This window comes from Engystomops pustulosus, chromosome 2, assembly GCF_040894005.1.
Source record: "Engystomops pustulosus chromosome 2, aEngPut4.maternal, whole genome shotgun sequence".
In the NCBI taxonomy this organism is placed as follows: Eukaryota; Metazoa; Chordata; class Amphibia; order Anura; family Leptodactylidae; genus Engystomops; species Engystomops pustulosus.
The window spans coordinates 72256818-72273255 of record NC_092412.1 but is presented as its reverse complement, the minus strand read 5'-3'; the positions used below and the strand labels follow the sequence as shown (position 1 = coordinate 72273255).

The 16438-nt window shown below is 39.2% G+C and overlaps 1 protein-coding gene across 1 annotated transcript in view; it reads right to left on the bottom strand.

Moving 5' to 3' along the window:
* Positions 1-3863: 3863 nt before the first annotated feature.
* The window catches only part of VWA8 (von Willebrand factor A domain containing 8), a 209711-nt gene continuing 197136 nt past the window's right edge, over positions 3864-16438 (bottom strand). The window contains exons 42-46 of the mRNA XM_072135279.1: positions 11775-11900; positions 8465-8623; positions 6875-6973; positions 5831-6069; positions 3864-5464 (exon numbers count right to left, since the gene is read on the bottom strand). Of these exons, the coding sequence (XP_071991380.1) occupies positions 5356-5464; positions 5831-6069; positions 6875-6973; positions 8465-8623; positions 11775-11900 (732 nt within the window). The 3' untranslated portion in view covers positions 3864-5355. The remainder of the gene's footprint in view (positions 5465-5830; positions 6070-6874; positions 6974-8464; positions 8624-11774; positions 11901-16438) is intronic.

The following is a 16438-nucleotide window of genomic DNA, read 5'->3' as shown; positions in this document are numbered from 1 at the left end:
ATTTACCTTTTGAACATTCACTAGTATCTGACACATGAAAAGAAGATGAGACAGATCAAGATGATGAGATGCATATAACATACAATAACATTCTCAGCTTTGCTACATCTCATCTGCCTGTAGCTTGTAGCTCTGTTTGCTGGCAGGAAGTGTCTGTGTGTGTGAGCTCCTCTTGGAATGCAAGGGTGGGGGAGGCTGCAGAAAGGAGCTCTTTGCAGCGTCAGACAGGAGAACAATTTGTCTTCCTAACCCTAAAGTCAGAAGATTAACAGCCGGATCCCGGTACAAACGAAATTGTCTACACCTAGACTGATAGAGAGAGGCTGGAATTATATCTGTGAAATGTTGTATTTTTGTTAATAACACCAAATTAGAGACTGTGTTATTTTGTTATCCTGAGTATATTTAAGAATTTTGTCTTTGTGGGAATACTGTGATGTCTTAATGGGGCACAGTAATGTCACAAAAGGCCCAAATTGTGCATTGTGATGTCATGATAGGGCATCTTAATGTCACAATGGGGAATAGTTTTGTCATAATAGGGGGTTGCGTTGCAGCTCTGGGACATTCTGATGCCATAATGAGGCATTGTGAAGTCATTCTGGTAATTGCAATGACAGAAACGGGAATCATAAGCATGGGCATTGTAATGTTACAAGGCACTGTGATTTCATAAAGGAACATTGTGATCTCCAAAGAGCCATTGTGAGGTTATACAAATGTATTGTGATGTCTCAAAAAAGGGCATTTTGATGTCATAAACTGGCATTGTGATGTCATAAACTGGCATTGTGATGTCAAATTGGGGCATTATGATGGCAAAGAGACAAAGTAATCTGATGAAGGGGCATTCTGACTTAAAAAAAAAGGTTATTGTGAAGTCATAATAAAGCATTATGATGTTCAAAAGTATATTGTAGTATGATAATGACCAGAGTAATAATAGGACATTGTATTGTAGTAATTGTATTGTAGATGTTGTTGTTTTACATTGGGGCTTAATTGGGTAATGGGTTGTCTTAATGAGATATCATTAAGGGGCTTGTAGCACCTGGGCCCACTGCAGAGTATTTTCCGGTACCCTGGTGGGCCAATTGGCTTTCACATAACTTGACTTCATACACATGCCCTTCAGCTCCTCTAAAATTACTTGTGTAGCAAAACAAGAAAGCGGCCTCCAGAAACCTCTGATAGTGGCTTATCTCAAAAGGATTGGGTTGAATTCCTACTATTGCTAATCTCCTGACATTTGACATTGAAGGAGAGTCCGGAGGCTTCATTAGACAGGGGTGTAACTAGCTCCCATGATGTTGGGGGGGGGGGGGGGAATCTTCTTTACTGGGCAACGTGACCCTGCCGTAGATGGTACTCTATGTTTCCACACTGTACCACACCAGCACTATTGAACACTCGAAAAAAAGAAATCAATGGTATCCATGTCTTTACGACACAGATCCCAATGATTACATGTAATCAATGTATTTTTCATGTTTAAGGGGAAAGAAGGCCCCATTCTGAATTCTGCCATGAGGCCCAGCCTCTCCTAGTTACACCACTGTATCGGTTACATATTGTGACAACTACCAGCATACAGTATTGAAATGGAATATGTCACAACAGGCCGGATTTACTGTCTGAAAAACAAGATGTACAAGACTTGTCAGAATGTACAGTGTGAACAGTGTGGGATATGTTATGTGACCTCTGAAGTCACAGAACATCAGTCACATGTACAGATCAATGCACCTACATGGTTCAAAGAGATGCTAAAAGAAGAAGCAAGCATGAGCTAGGAAAAGAAATGTCAGACTACTTTGTGGGTGTAAGTGAGTCATTTATACTATACAGGAGTGTAGGAGTGTTATTAAGCACGTCGCATAAAAGTAATTAGGAAATTGTGGGGGAACCATGATAGGTCAGACAGGATACTGGAGGCCACAAACATCACATATAACATTGGTAAATGGATTCTGTGTACCTTTGGGTTACAACGCAATACTTAAATCTCAGTGATTAACATTAATTACATTAATGTCATTTGTCCTCTGTAAAAAAACTAAGGCAACACCATCAAAACAAATTAGCTGCCCAAAGGTGAGATTTAACTATACAGGCAGTCCCCGGGTTACATACAAGATAGGTTCTGTAGGTTTGTTCTTAAGTTGAATTTGTATGTAAGTCAGAACTGTATATTTTATCATTGTAATCCCAGACAGAACTTTTTTGGTCTCTGTGACAATTGGATTTTAAAAATGTTGGGTTGTCATAAGAATCAGGATTAACACTAAAGCTTCATTACAGACACCTGTGATAACTGTTACAGCTGATCATTGTAGCCTAGGACTAAAGTAGAATAAATGACCAATATCCAGAAGTCCGTTTGTAACTATGGGTCGTATGTAAGTCGAGTGTTCTTAAGTAGGGGACTGCCTGTAATAATATTCTGCAGTAAGTTTTCTTTTACCAATAGTGTAGAGAACAAAAAAGAACAAACAAAAAGCTGAATATCTATGTACCATATGCCGATAGGACATTATGGACAGTCTGCTCAGCTCCTTCTGGTCTATGATATGATGCATGCAGATAAAACACTATGGGGCAGATTTACTTACCCGGTCCTGCCGCGATCCCGCGGTGCGTTGTCCGACGAGGATTCGGGTCTGCCGGGATTCACTAAGATCGTGCGTCCGAGTTCCTGCAGGTGTCACTGCTGTGCCGAAGTCCGCTGGAGTTCACCTGCTTCTTCCCGCTGGATGTGAGTGCTTTATCTTGCGACACAATTTGTTTTTTAAATTCCGCTGTTTTTCCGAATCTGTCGGGCTGTCTGACGGCCACGACCCCCGATTTCTGTCGCGTGCATGCCGACGCGCTACAATCCGATCGCGTGCGCCAAAAACCCAGGGGAATTAGGCGCAAAACGGAAATATTCGGGGAAACCCGACGAAAGTGCAGCGTTCGGACCCTTAGTAAATGAGCCCCTATGTATAATCTGCTCAGCTTCTCCTGCTCTAAAACATGCTGGCTACAGATAGGAAATGATGTGAAATCTGCTCAGCATCTTCTTCTCTACACATGCTACCTTCAGATTGGACACATGATCTGATCAGCTAATCCTGCTCTATAACATGCTCCCTGCTTATATGACATTTTGTATAATCTGCTCAACTCCTGCTCTACTACCTGCAGATAGGACAATATGTACTATCTGCTCAGCTCATCCTGCCTGCAGAAAGGACACTTTGTTGAATCTCCTCAGCTCCTCCTTCTCTATGACACTATGTATGTGTAGCACACAAGCTTTTATGGGGCAGTTTAAAATTTTTCTATATATTTATCTCCTATCAGCCTTTCTGTGTTTTGCATCTGAAATTATTTATAAGAATGTATGTAATTTATACCAGCATCGTAGTCTCAGGTCAGCTATCCAAAATAGGGACTACTCCTGAAGTATCACCCTGGAGGTTTACTGGAACAGACCATATCCCCTTTGTCAGGTTCCACAATGGGTCCACTTCTGGTAAGACTAATTTAAAGTGTTATAACTAGTGATAAATATGAGTGCTGGAGGATAACACATGAAAGAAGGATCAGAAGTAGTTTAAACTTTTTTCATACATGATGATACTGGATGTTTGATGGAGTATAAAATATTACAAGAATTCCACCACAGACATTCTCCTAGCAGCTGTCACCCACAAAGAATTATAATAATAATTCCAGTAGATAGATGACTACTACATGTAGAACAGTAAGTTGATAGCTTACAGACTTACAGTAAAGGTCAAGAAAAAAAAACTTCTGTCTTTGATTCATCTTTTTTAATGTTAATTTTTGGAACTGGAAAACATATGAACACATATGAAAAAAAAAAACATGAATTCACATTACATCGTGTTGGTTACAACTTATAACTATTGAGTCAGAGCACAACCAATTAATATTAATCAAAGGGAACGTCTTAATAAAAATGTCTTGTTATTTAAAGTAACATTTCATGTGCAATATAAATACATTTTTCAAAGTCTTTTGAGACTATTTATAATGTTTCAGACTTTTATCTCTAATAAGTCTTACAATTCTCACTTCCACTCCCTTGGAAGTCCTTGGCACATCCCTACATGCAGGTGAATGGTTATGATGGAGGTGGAATGCAGATAGTAATGACTGTACAGCCCTCGGTCTTCCGGAAGCCAGTAGGATACGGGACATCACATGAAATCCATGTTCTCCTGGGCGTCAGAATCATGTGACCCGCCAGTCCTGGGGACTCCAAGGAAAGTAGTTTTCCCTGTTAAACTTTCCTAAAGGTGGCCAACACCCTTAAAGTGAAGTGTGAAAAGTCATATTCTTGGTGCCATATGAAATATAAGAATCTCATCTTTCAGATCAGATTGCGTGTGAATAGAATTTTTATCTGCAGATCGCGTATATGTATTTTTGGTTCTTTTGATTACAGAACCACAAGTGTGATGCGATCTGAAAGATGGGATTATTTTCTTTAATATAACATCAAAAGTATTATGTGCTTAGGTACAATAGAACTGAAGATAGAGACGTCTGAAGTGATACTCCCCTGGCAGCCTCTAAACTTTAGACGTCTCAGGCAAAAAACTACTCCTCTGCTCATTTTCACATGACTTTGGAGAAGATTATTTCTAGCTAAATGAGTGAGATTTCACATAAAAGAAGACATTTTAAAAGAAACAGTTTAATGGGGTAAAATCTGTTGACAGGTTAGTTTATACTAATTTGTCCAGTATTGTATTATTTTAAATATTGTCCATAAATAAGAATACTTCTTTATGCTAAAATACTTTTATCTTCTGACCTAAAAAAAAATCTAAGTACCATAAGGCTCGCCATATATACGTCCCCACATTGGCAGTGTGAATGCACCCTTAATGTTGTAGACGTGTGTGAAATGTTATTGCAACTGACCCTTCTTTATCTACTTTTCTGGTGTGATGTTCTATCATTTATGTGTGGACTGAACTCTGCTAAAGCTTAATGTTTGCCATCTTAAATATTCACAACAACACTTTACAATGATGCACTCAATGAGACACACAACTAGCTGAGGAGACATAGTTATTTTTAATACATAGCAGCCATTTGTAAATTCTCATTGTATATGTGCCCATAATAAAGTTAAATCAGATTTGTTATTAAATTGATCAATACAAACGTATTAAATAGTGACAGTAAAAACACAGAAGTGTTGAAAAGGAAATAAGAAGTGAGATCAAAATATTTACACATGACACGAAAACAACATCATCTATATTTCATTTTTCAATAAGTTTCTCTTCTTCTTACTGCGTGTCCTTATTGAAGAACCAGTCCTTACACTTACAGCTAAGCACTCGACAGCAAGGTGGATGTGAATATTTGTTTCAGGATGTGTGGGATCTGCTTTGTATCCATAGCAACAAAAGATCGCCCCGCTGGAAGTGTCCTTTGGAGTCTTAGGGTTAAGGGGGGAAAAAAGAGGATATTAGCAATGCAAATCTCTTAACCATGGAGAGAGGAGGCAAAAAAGCTTTCAATTGTGAATAGTGAATTGATACATGCTATTCAACTAGGTCCCTGAATAGACCAACGAAGGACACACTAACAACAAGAGACTATGCCAAGGAAGGAAGGACGAGGCCGGACCTTATTAGTTACAAAAAAAAAAACTATTCTTGTTAAGATTTTCCTCATTATAATATACTTCCAGGTCATGATAAACCAGTGGGAACAAGCCACAAAGATCAAGGGAAGAAATGATTCTTTTAAAGACAAATACATGACCAATGTTCTACAAGTGCCATCTAGTTTCACCTCTTACCTTTCAGCTTGGTCTCCTAAGGATCCAATAAAAATAGCAAAAGCTTTAACCTGAGGATTAATTGTCAAGGCCTGGGCAAACCTTGCTGCTGGTATGCCATAGCGTTCTAGATTGGCATCACTCAGGACTATGACAAAATGTTCATCTGCCTCCTCCTTGGCTATCTCCTTTATAGCGTGTTCTGTAGCTTCCAGTGTGTAGTCTCCACTCATACAGAACTGAGAGTGGGCATGCATGGTCTATAGGAAAACAATCTGTGTTAGTTTTGGACAATCTTTATTCCTTAAATGTACTTAAGTCCACCTGAAGAGTGTCACAGATGGCTGGAAACTAGAGCACAGTGATAGCAAAACTTCTAGGGGCCAAGTGTCCGAACTACAAACAAATCCCTCTCATTTATTGTAAAAAGTCAACATGGCTATTTAGCAGTAACTCATGTTAAACAGCTCTGCCTCGGTTTTAAATCATATAGGCATTTTGAAGGCTCCAATATGTTGTAAGAAGAAGGGGAAATTCAGATTTTCATTGTTGCTTCCCTCCAAGGTCCTCCTTGACAGGAAGAATCACAGGTCCCAGAGTATGATAATCCAATGATACCCCAAATCTGGCCACACCTACTCGCTCCTCCTGCAGTCCCGGGCAACCAGAGATGTGTCCTTTTAAAACTACACTGAGTGCAGAACGCCATGAGCTGCTTTGGACTGCAGGAAGATATCTTGAGTCTTGTCCGGCCAACTCTGTTCTGGGAAAAAAGCTCAGGTGACCACAGAGAGGAATCACCACTTCTGTACCACCACTGTTTGCCACCGCTTTGTACCGGGGCAAAAGGGAGCAATATATCACCCTCACTCCAGAATATTTACAGAGTGTAGGAGTACAATTTTGTGGCTGCACATGTGGTGCCTTCCTACATAGAGTATATGACCTTCAGAGCTTCAACTAATACAGATAGAAACAGAAGGCCAGGATGTAAAATATGTTATTTTCATACAATAGACTTTACATATTACTACAATACAATAGTTACATCTCCGGCCTATTTACCTTTAGGACCTCCAGCCTCTGCTTGTTGTTCCTGGGGATCTTGTCACTTCTAATGAGCTCAATGCTATAGCCATCCCCTGAATGACCCGATACATCATACTGATATAAAAGACAACAGAATTGATATAGTAATAATATGTTAACAAGGTTAACTTACATCTTCTGTCCACCAAAGGCTGGTCCTCCAATAGTTTATACATGGGTTTATTTTATGGGTTGTTTTTTTACAAAACCCCTTATCCCTTCCCAGGAGAACAGGATTCCTTAGAGTCTACATTTTAATGTACAGTCTATAATTCACTGTAGACTTATAAATCATTGGAATATATTAACTACCAAGTTTACAGTTTCTAGTCTTATGACGCACACGTAGCATAGCACATATGAAACTGTACGTGTGATAGCTTTGTTGACTGATGAATCCACTTTCCAATGTTCTAACTCACTCTTGCATTTTCTACATTTCAGGCTGTAATGTTATTTTTATACATTCTTCACCTCCCATACAAAGTCCATATGAAGTCCTACACTTATAGAGTACCACACTTTAAAGTTTACTCATCTGTCTTCATAGTGAAAACTAGCCACTTAGCATTCCTTCACACTCCTATGGACTCACACACATTGAAGAAAAACAGACTAGCTGTGCATCAGCTCATTGTAAATAATCATTTTTAAACATCTAAAAGATATGTATATAATAGAAATCATCTCATGTATATATTATATGGAAAAATAAAACTCAGCAACTAAAACACTATCTTGCCTATGGGATGTTTGGATTTAGGGACAGTTCTCCCTTCCTTATCTTCTGATATATCATGAGTTATGGCAGAAGATAGCATTGGTATGGGATCCTGACTTCTTCTACATATTTGCACAATTCATATCAGTACACCATAGATATTTTGTAAAAATGTGTTTTTAAAAATTCAGTTATAGTCATTCCTGATCCTGTGAAAGTTGGAGTCATATTTCCACTGGCTTTTTGGGTTGAAAAAAATGCAGGCAATACTAAAGCTCCTAGTGGAGACACTAATTGATAGCTTTCTGTACACAAACACTGTTTGTGGCAGGTAATCAGGACCTGTCTGTCAGAAGTTATTCTGCTTTTTAACCAGAAATACCCTTCCAAATCATATAAACCTTGCCATGATCTTCATGATGCTACAGGTGTGTAACTTTCCATTCAAAATGGCTTATGTTTTGAAGCAACTAACCATATATCTCCTTTTACTTCCTAATTTGTACTGAAAAATGATAGGCGACGTGTGATTATGTGCTGGAGGAGATGTAATAAAAATAAGTAATAGCCCGGGTTATTAGTCAGCAACAGTCCCCTTTTGTAGTTATAAAAACTAAAGACCTTTAAAACACTAATCTGTGTTTAAAAAAACCCCAAAATGTGTCCTGAACTTTGACCTGGTAGATTCCATCCAAAGATTAATCCAACTTTCCATCTGAAAAATGAAGAGTGTTCTTTATCCTGGAAATGTGTGCACTGAATCACATTCGCCCACATGATACGCCCTCCACATACTCTCCAGTGCTCAAGAGCATCATCGTCATATCAATTTCAGTAGTAATTACCTTGAACTTGTGCTCATAGTTCTCAAATGCTTCCATCAGCATACAAGTAGCTTCCATGGAGCGCTCAAGCCTGCCATCCACGCCATTAAAGCGATACATACTACCAGATACATCGACCAGAAGACGCAATCTCTTGGGTTTCTGCTGCGGGCTTCCAAGCTGTACCAAAGAAAAGTACAAAGCTGTCAGATTTTCTACTGTTGCATATTAAAAGTGCAGAATTTTATTGACCAGATAAAAATAACAAAAAAAAAATACTAAAATAAATTTTTCAAATTTTAGAAAGATTTTAAAAAATAATTTTTATTATAAACACCTAAGAATCAGTCACTGACATCTGAGGGTACATACCGAAATATTACCACTAATTCGTAGTGCTGGAGAATGGCTAGCCAGATAAGTAAAGCCTTGACTGGTTGTGACCAAATACTCCATTATTGCGATTGCTTGGGATAAACTCTCCTGTGCCCTACATTAGATTTATATTTTTATATTTAGAATTATATTTACATTACCTGTCATGAGGGCAAAGGAATATAATAATTGTTAATTCAGGACAGGCCGGGTTACATACAAGGTTCTATAAAATCTACCATTTGTTTTTATGAATTATGAACAAAACATACCTTGAGACTGCTTTAGCGACACTGATGCAGAAATATATCTTGTTTAATCCCTGAACTGAGTGGTATTGCTCAATAAACAATTATAAAATTCAGGTCCTTGGGAAAGCTGGGTGCAGACTGGCTGCCGTACATTAACACATTATTTCTACATGCACTGAGCTGCCTGTACTGTGCAGACAGGACTAATCAACCTGAGCTGGATAACTCATGCACAGCAGCTGGGGGATAGTGCAGCGATTGATTATTTCTGCCTGTCAGGAACAACAAAGTGATGATGTATTCTCAGCTTATGCTGGACAGGACAAGGCTAAAGCAGAGCACAATAAGGGTGAGGAGAGTGCAAGTGGCAGCCACAGGAGCGACAGAGCCTCATTATCATAATTCGATAATTGTTTTTTCAACAAAACCACTCAGTTCAGAGATCAAACAAGATATGTTTTGGCGTCAGTGTAGCTACAGCATTCTCAAGGTATGTTTGGTTCACAATGCATAAAAGCAAATAGGTGATTTCCTTTAAAGGGAACCTGTCACCATATTTGCAAATATACAGCCAGAGACAGGTTTCTATAAAGCTCTATTAACTGACTGACACCCTTCTTTTAGCTAAAAATTGTTTCCCTTACATCCTCATAAATCACCTTATATTCCCTGGCTTCAGAGGGGAGTGAGTCCTTCTCGGCTAGTCCCTCCTATCTAATCCTCCCCATGCATTATGCCTCCTTACTGGTCACAGTTCATGTCATGTGACTAGAGTGACATCATCTCAGGTACTTTAGCTTCTTAATAATAGCAAGCTGTACCCCATGCATGTATCTGACCACATGAAGTCACGGCAGCCTCCATGGACTTCTACTCCTCTCCATCCTCCATGGAGGCTGCTGTGACTTCATGTGGTCACATACATGGTGTACATTTTGCTATTCTTGGAAGGCTGTAGGACCTGCAATGGTGTCACTGGTCACATGTCATGAATGTACCACAAGGAACAGTGTAAAAAAAAATTGACACAATATTTCCCATCTGTACAAAGAGCTTTATATGTCAGTAATTGAATATTAGCAGACGGTCCCTAAGTACAAGGAGCCAGAGCAGTGATTTGAAGAGACACAGAGCTGTCAATCACAATAATAGGACGTGGTTCACTGCCAGTCTGAGAGAGAGATGAGTCACAGTTACCAGACATGAGTCACAAAAGTGAATTTGCATATCAGAAAAACGTATGTAATTAAGGTACAAGGCACCACTGGCAGCTAATTTTAGTGGCTATGGGGAGGACTTTATCAGCAGGCATTGTCAGGGTGGTCAAAATCTGGTGACAAAATCTGGTGACAGGGCCTCTTTAAGTTGAATTTGTATAGTCAGAAATGCAATATTTTATAATTTTAACTGTCATGGGAACAAGGATTATCAATAAAACTTCATTACAGACACCTTTCAGCTGATCATGAAACATAAGAAGAAAAAACTCCAGCTCCCGCTTTTGGTAAAAATACTTATCTTCCAGCTTTATTTCTCAGTAAAAAGCAGATACATGGTAGGCAGAAACACCGGGAAAAATGGGGAAACAGAGCGCAAGACCACTGCTAGCCTACGGGTTTCGATAGAAATATCTTAAGCATGGCTTGGTGTACATCACACCTAGCAGACATTTAATAGACCCACCTATGGGAACATGTGAGATCCATAAACGATTAGCTTGGATCATCAAGTCTCACGTATTCCTGTGGATCAACTTCTGTGGATCCCAGAACACCAATACAATTATTTAAGCACAATGAAAAATTACTTATGCACTTTTTATCAAAATATTGCCAATATATAGGTTTCCCCATTTTTCCCGGTGTTTCTGCCTACCATGTATCTGCTTTTTAACTGAGAAATAAAGCTGGAAGATAAGTAATTTTACCAAAAGCAGGAGCTGGAGTTTTTTCTTCTTATGTTTCATATTGCCTGCCCAAGACCCCGGTTATCCGCTGCAAACCACTGAAAAGATCCTGAACAAATTTTGCTGTCCAGGTGAGCTGACTCTCGGTAACTTTTGTAGGTGTTTACAGCTGATCAGTGCAGCCTAGGGACTACAGAAAAGCATCTATAGAGCTTCACCAGAGGTCACAGTGGTCAAGGAGGTCAGTCTGTAACTAGGGGTCGTCTGTAAGTTCGGGGTCCTTAAGTTGGGGATCACCTGTAGTTGTAAAATGTAGTCTTAGAAAGTCATTTATGCCAGATGACAGATATCTTTTTGACTCGCAATGTGACATCTAGAATGAACCCATTAACAAGTCTCGGAAATTATGCCTAACTAGTATGGCCAGGATAAAACAACATGAGTTAGTCATCCAATAAATGTAACATATTTCTTATAAATGCTGAGGCTATAAGTCCTGTTTTTAATACTATTATCCTTATATGATATCACATCATCAAGTCATTTCTGTTTGACAGATTAAGGCCTTGTCTGTTGGAATGGACATTAATGATTCTACCTCAAACCACCAATAAATAAAGATACATTTTGGGTCTTTTCTACCAAATATAAATAATACAATTACACAAAGTAGCCACAATGGAAAATGTGTGAATGACTCCCATTCCAGTTGCTTCCTGACGAATGTGTTTAGTCAGAAGTGATTCAGGCCCCACCCGGAGACCAACATGCCCAAGAAACACATTGCCAGACCACTTACTTCAGGCTCCAGCTCTCCACGTCTCTTGTAAATCGCTTTCTCTCCTGTTAAACCATCAATGATTTTGGTGTCATCCAGTTCTCCCATTGCTTGATGTTTAAGCCATTGCCTTTCTTTCCCCTTTGCCTTTAACAAAGCATATGATATGATGGATCATATAATGTACAATATCTTTAACTGTGACATGATACAGTGCAATCTATCCTGCCAAGCAGGGAACTATTATACATGACCTTCAGCTCTCATAGAGATCACAAGGTTTATAATATTTATATACATGCCGATTACCTCAAAAAATGGACCCACGTCTCAACAGGGATTATTAACACATTATCCAATAGAAACTACTATTGGTAGTAAAACCAAATTTCCAGACGTGAAACAATAAATAAGACGGGACATTTATTAGTATTTAAAACTATTCTAGAAATGCAAATATGTGCTCAAAAAGGGTGATTTAAAAGCACAGTGTTCCAGCCAAAATGGAGACAGAAGCAGCCATCATTAAATGGAGATTTTTTTTTTTCGAGTGAGTAACTCAATGGTATTAATACAATTGTAGTGTAGAATGATTAATTCTGAAAACTTTTATGTGCTGTACACCGTTGTTAAGCCCTGTTTGATTTTACATTCTACACTTCTCTTGTACTAAAAAAAGTCACTTACTCAAAAAAATTTATCTGAATTGAGATGTTTTTTTAAAAATCTCAGGCAATACAAGATAAGTCATTAATACATGATTGAGGGGGTTGAACACCCGTCACCTGGTAGCAGAGCTGTCAGTGTCACGACACGTTGGGTGGAGTCAGAAGCAGACAGCTATGTCCATTGTGTACCGATTATACAGGACCACTACTGGTTCACCTCCCACTGAAGTGAATGGAAACTAAGCCTGTAGTAACCATGTACCAGAAGAAGAGTGAAGAAATCAGGCGATACCTTTTTGAGGCTAACTGAGTATATTAACAAATATACTCAGTTAGCCTCAAAAAGGTATCGCCTGATTTCTTCACTCTTCTTCTGCTCTCTATGGCTAACACGGTACAAATCTACACTACTAGTAACCTTGTACCATCAATACACAACAGATAGCAATCTGCTTTCTCCATTTGCCATCAGCTAATCGGTATTGTGGGCTGGTTGTTGCATTCCACCCTATCGATCATTAATATACATTACATTGTTTTATAGCAATGTCTTTGAGCTTGGGATATTGACACTGGGCCCCAAGCAACATATATTCCACAGAGAACACAGGGATTAATCTCTTGCTGATCTGTTCCATCTTTAATCTGGCAGTATTTGGTCCAGATACAGACAGGGTAGAGGGGATTGCCTCCTACAATGCAGATTTCTTTATGAAAAATATTTATCTTTTAGGGACATTTCAACAAGAGGATTTACAGTTGGTACAGAAAGTATTCAGGCCCCTTTACATGTTTCACTCTTTGTTTAATTGCAGCCAATTGGTAAGATTCATTTTTTTGCTGATTAATGTACACTCTGCACTACATCTTGACAGAAAAAGACAGAAATGTAGATATTTTTGATAAAAAACTGAAACATCACATGGTCATAAGTATTCAGCCCCTTTGCTCAGTATTGAGTAGAAGCAGATTTTGAGCCATTACAGCCATGAATCTTCATGGGAATTATGCAACAAGTTTTTCAGACCTGGTTCCTCTGCCATTCTTCCTTACAGATCCTCTCCAGTTTCCTCAGGTTGGATGGTGAACGCTTGTGGAAGCCATTTTCAAGTCTCTTCAGAGATTCTCAATTGGGGTTAGGTCAGTGCTCTGGCTGAGCTGTCCTGAAGCAACTGCTTTGTTATTTTAGCTGTGTACTTAGGGTTATTGTCTTGTTGCAAGGTGAACCTTGGCCAAGGCTGAGATCCAGAGCACTCTGTAAGAGGTTTTCATCCAAGATATCTCTGTACTTGGCCGCATTCATCTTTCCTTCAATTGCAAGCAGTCATCTTGTTCCTGCAGCAGTAAAACACCCCCATAGCCTGATGCTGCTACCACCATGTTTCACTGTTGGAATTGTATTTGGCAGGTGATGAGGAGTGCCTGGTTTTCTCCACACATACTGCTTAGAATGAACCAAAAAGTTCAATCTTCATCTCGTCAGACCGTAGAATCTTATTTCTCACAGTCTCATAGTCATGGTCCTTCATGTGTTTTTTGCAAACTGTATTTGCGCTTTCATATGTCTTCAACTGAGTAGAGGCTTCCATTGGCACACTAAGCCCTAACCGGTGGAGGGCTGCAGTGATAGTTGACTTTGTGGAAGTTTCTTTTATCTATCTACTGCATCTCTGGAGCTCAGCCAGTGATCTTGGGGTTCTTCTTTAACTCTCCCACCATGGCTCTTCTCCCAAAATTGCTTAGTTTGGCTTGGTTGAGGAAGAGTTATGGTTGCCCCAAACCTCTTCCATTTAAAAACTATGGAGGCCATTGTGCTCTTAGGAATCTTAAGAGCTGCATAAATTATTTTGTAACCTTGGCCAGATCTGTGCCTTGCCACAATTCTTTATCCGAGCACCCTTGGCAGTTCCTCAGACCTCATGATTCTCATTCTCTGACATGCACTGTGAGCTGTGAGGTATTATATAGACAGGTGTGTGCCTTTCCTAATCAAGCCCAATCAGTTTAATTACACACAGGTGGTTGCAAATGGAGGAGTAGAACCATCTCAAGGAGGATCAGAAGGAAATGGAAAGCATGTGATTTAAATATAAGTGTCACACCAAACGGTCTGCATACTTATGACCATGTGATATTTCAGTTTTACTTGTTTAATACATTAGGAAAAATATCTACATTTCAGGTTTTTTTTCTGTCAAGATGGGATGAGTGTACATTAATGAGAAAAAAAAGAACTTTTTTGATCTTGCAAATTGGATTCAATAAAAGAAAGAGTGAACAATTTTAAGGGCTCTGAATACTTTATGCAACCACTGTATTCAAAAACTAAACTAGTGCTTTAAAAAATAAATGTCTTCTGTATGACACAGAGATAGTCTGAAATGTGCGAATATTAGTTGGGAAGACTATATTTTTCCTACAGTTCTACTTGTACCTTATTTACATTTCACAATACCATGCTAAATTCCTACAGAACTTTACAAATAGATGAATGCATGTACTTCCTATGGAACGTATACTCTCTTTGTTGGATGTCTTGCTTATCGACTGGTGTGCTAGCTCCAGAGAATGAGTAGCTCTTTCATGCCGAGCTGGCCGCTTGCCTTTTTACAGACACGATACAATCTTGCTAGAGTTAGCATCTTCACGCTGCTGGCCAGCTCTGAGCTGAACAAATTATGAGTTGAAAAGCATGTCTTATAAGTGACATCATGCAACGTGGAATATGTACTGCTCATGTGCACAGCTCACAAAGAGGTGCTGAAGTTCTTTGAAGGCTTTGAGCACTAAATAAAAGAGCTTAACTCTTCATGTAAATGGATCTGTATCTGAGTTAGTGGTGAATAGAAATGCAAGAACAAAAACTTGTATGTACATCAGTATGACAGATGACTCTGGTTATGTTTTCCAGGACTGGGCAACCAGCAGATATTGCACGCAACCACCACCATCAAGTAGAAAGTAGACTTATGAATGGACCATCTAGCTTATGTCACAGAAGAATTTATAGGTCAGTGTGGTGATGAAAATATCAAAACGTTGAGTAGAAGAAGGTGCTTCCTTTTCCTTTTCTACTTGTTTCAAAAACAGGCAAGGATGCTAATGTCATAAAAGTCACTGACAGGAACCAAATTACGATCATAAGTACTAATGGTCCTGAGGGGCACTCTAGCCATACCCATTACAGAAGTCAGCTATTCATATTATAGCCACATGCTTTTCTCTAATAACCCCATCCAGGTCACTACTGCTACTGTATCACAGGCAATGGATACGCTCCCCAGCAACAGGGAGAAATTAAATAATTCCCAAAGTATTACTACCGTTATCATCGTGTTTAGCATGTATGCAGGACATTATTAGGGAAAAGATGGAGGTAAGATCAAGTTCCTAGGATACCTGCATCGCAAGATATAGTAATAAAAAGTTTTTGAGGCATATCAGTGTCATAAAAAGACATGAACATACACCTAGCCTTCCATGTGTCATGATGGACAGGGTGCTAGGGGGGCATTCTTATTAGGTGAGAGTGTCACCATAACAAATTGTCATTATTTGGGAATCCCTAGTAGGTGGATTGATTGCTTGTCCTTAACCTTGACAGTTAGTAACAAACACCATAACAGATATTTACTTTCTTACAAAACATACATTCCCAATACAAATACACAGTTTCACAAGGATCCTATAGGTATGAAGGATAGTTTGTCAGACTGCTGGTAGGAGGTTGGGCTAAATATAGGGGTTATCTGAGACTTCAATATTTATATGTCATCCATATCAGGGCATTGGGGGTTAATAAAGGTACCCCATGTTCCTAATCCATTGGAGCTACCTATTCACCAGTCACAAGGCCATGCTATATCGGGGCAGCATGGTGGCTTAGCGGTTAGCATTACAGCCTTGCAGCACTGGAGACCTGGGTTCAAGTCCCAGGGGCAACATCTCCAAAGAGTTTATATGTTCTTCCTCCCAAACTCCAAAACATACTGGTAGGTTGATTAGATTGTGAGCCCC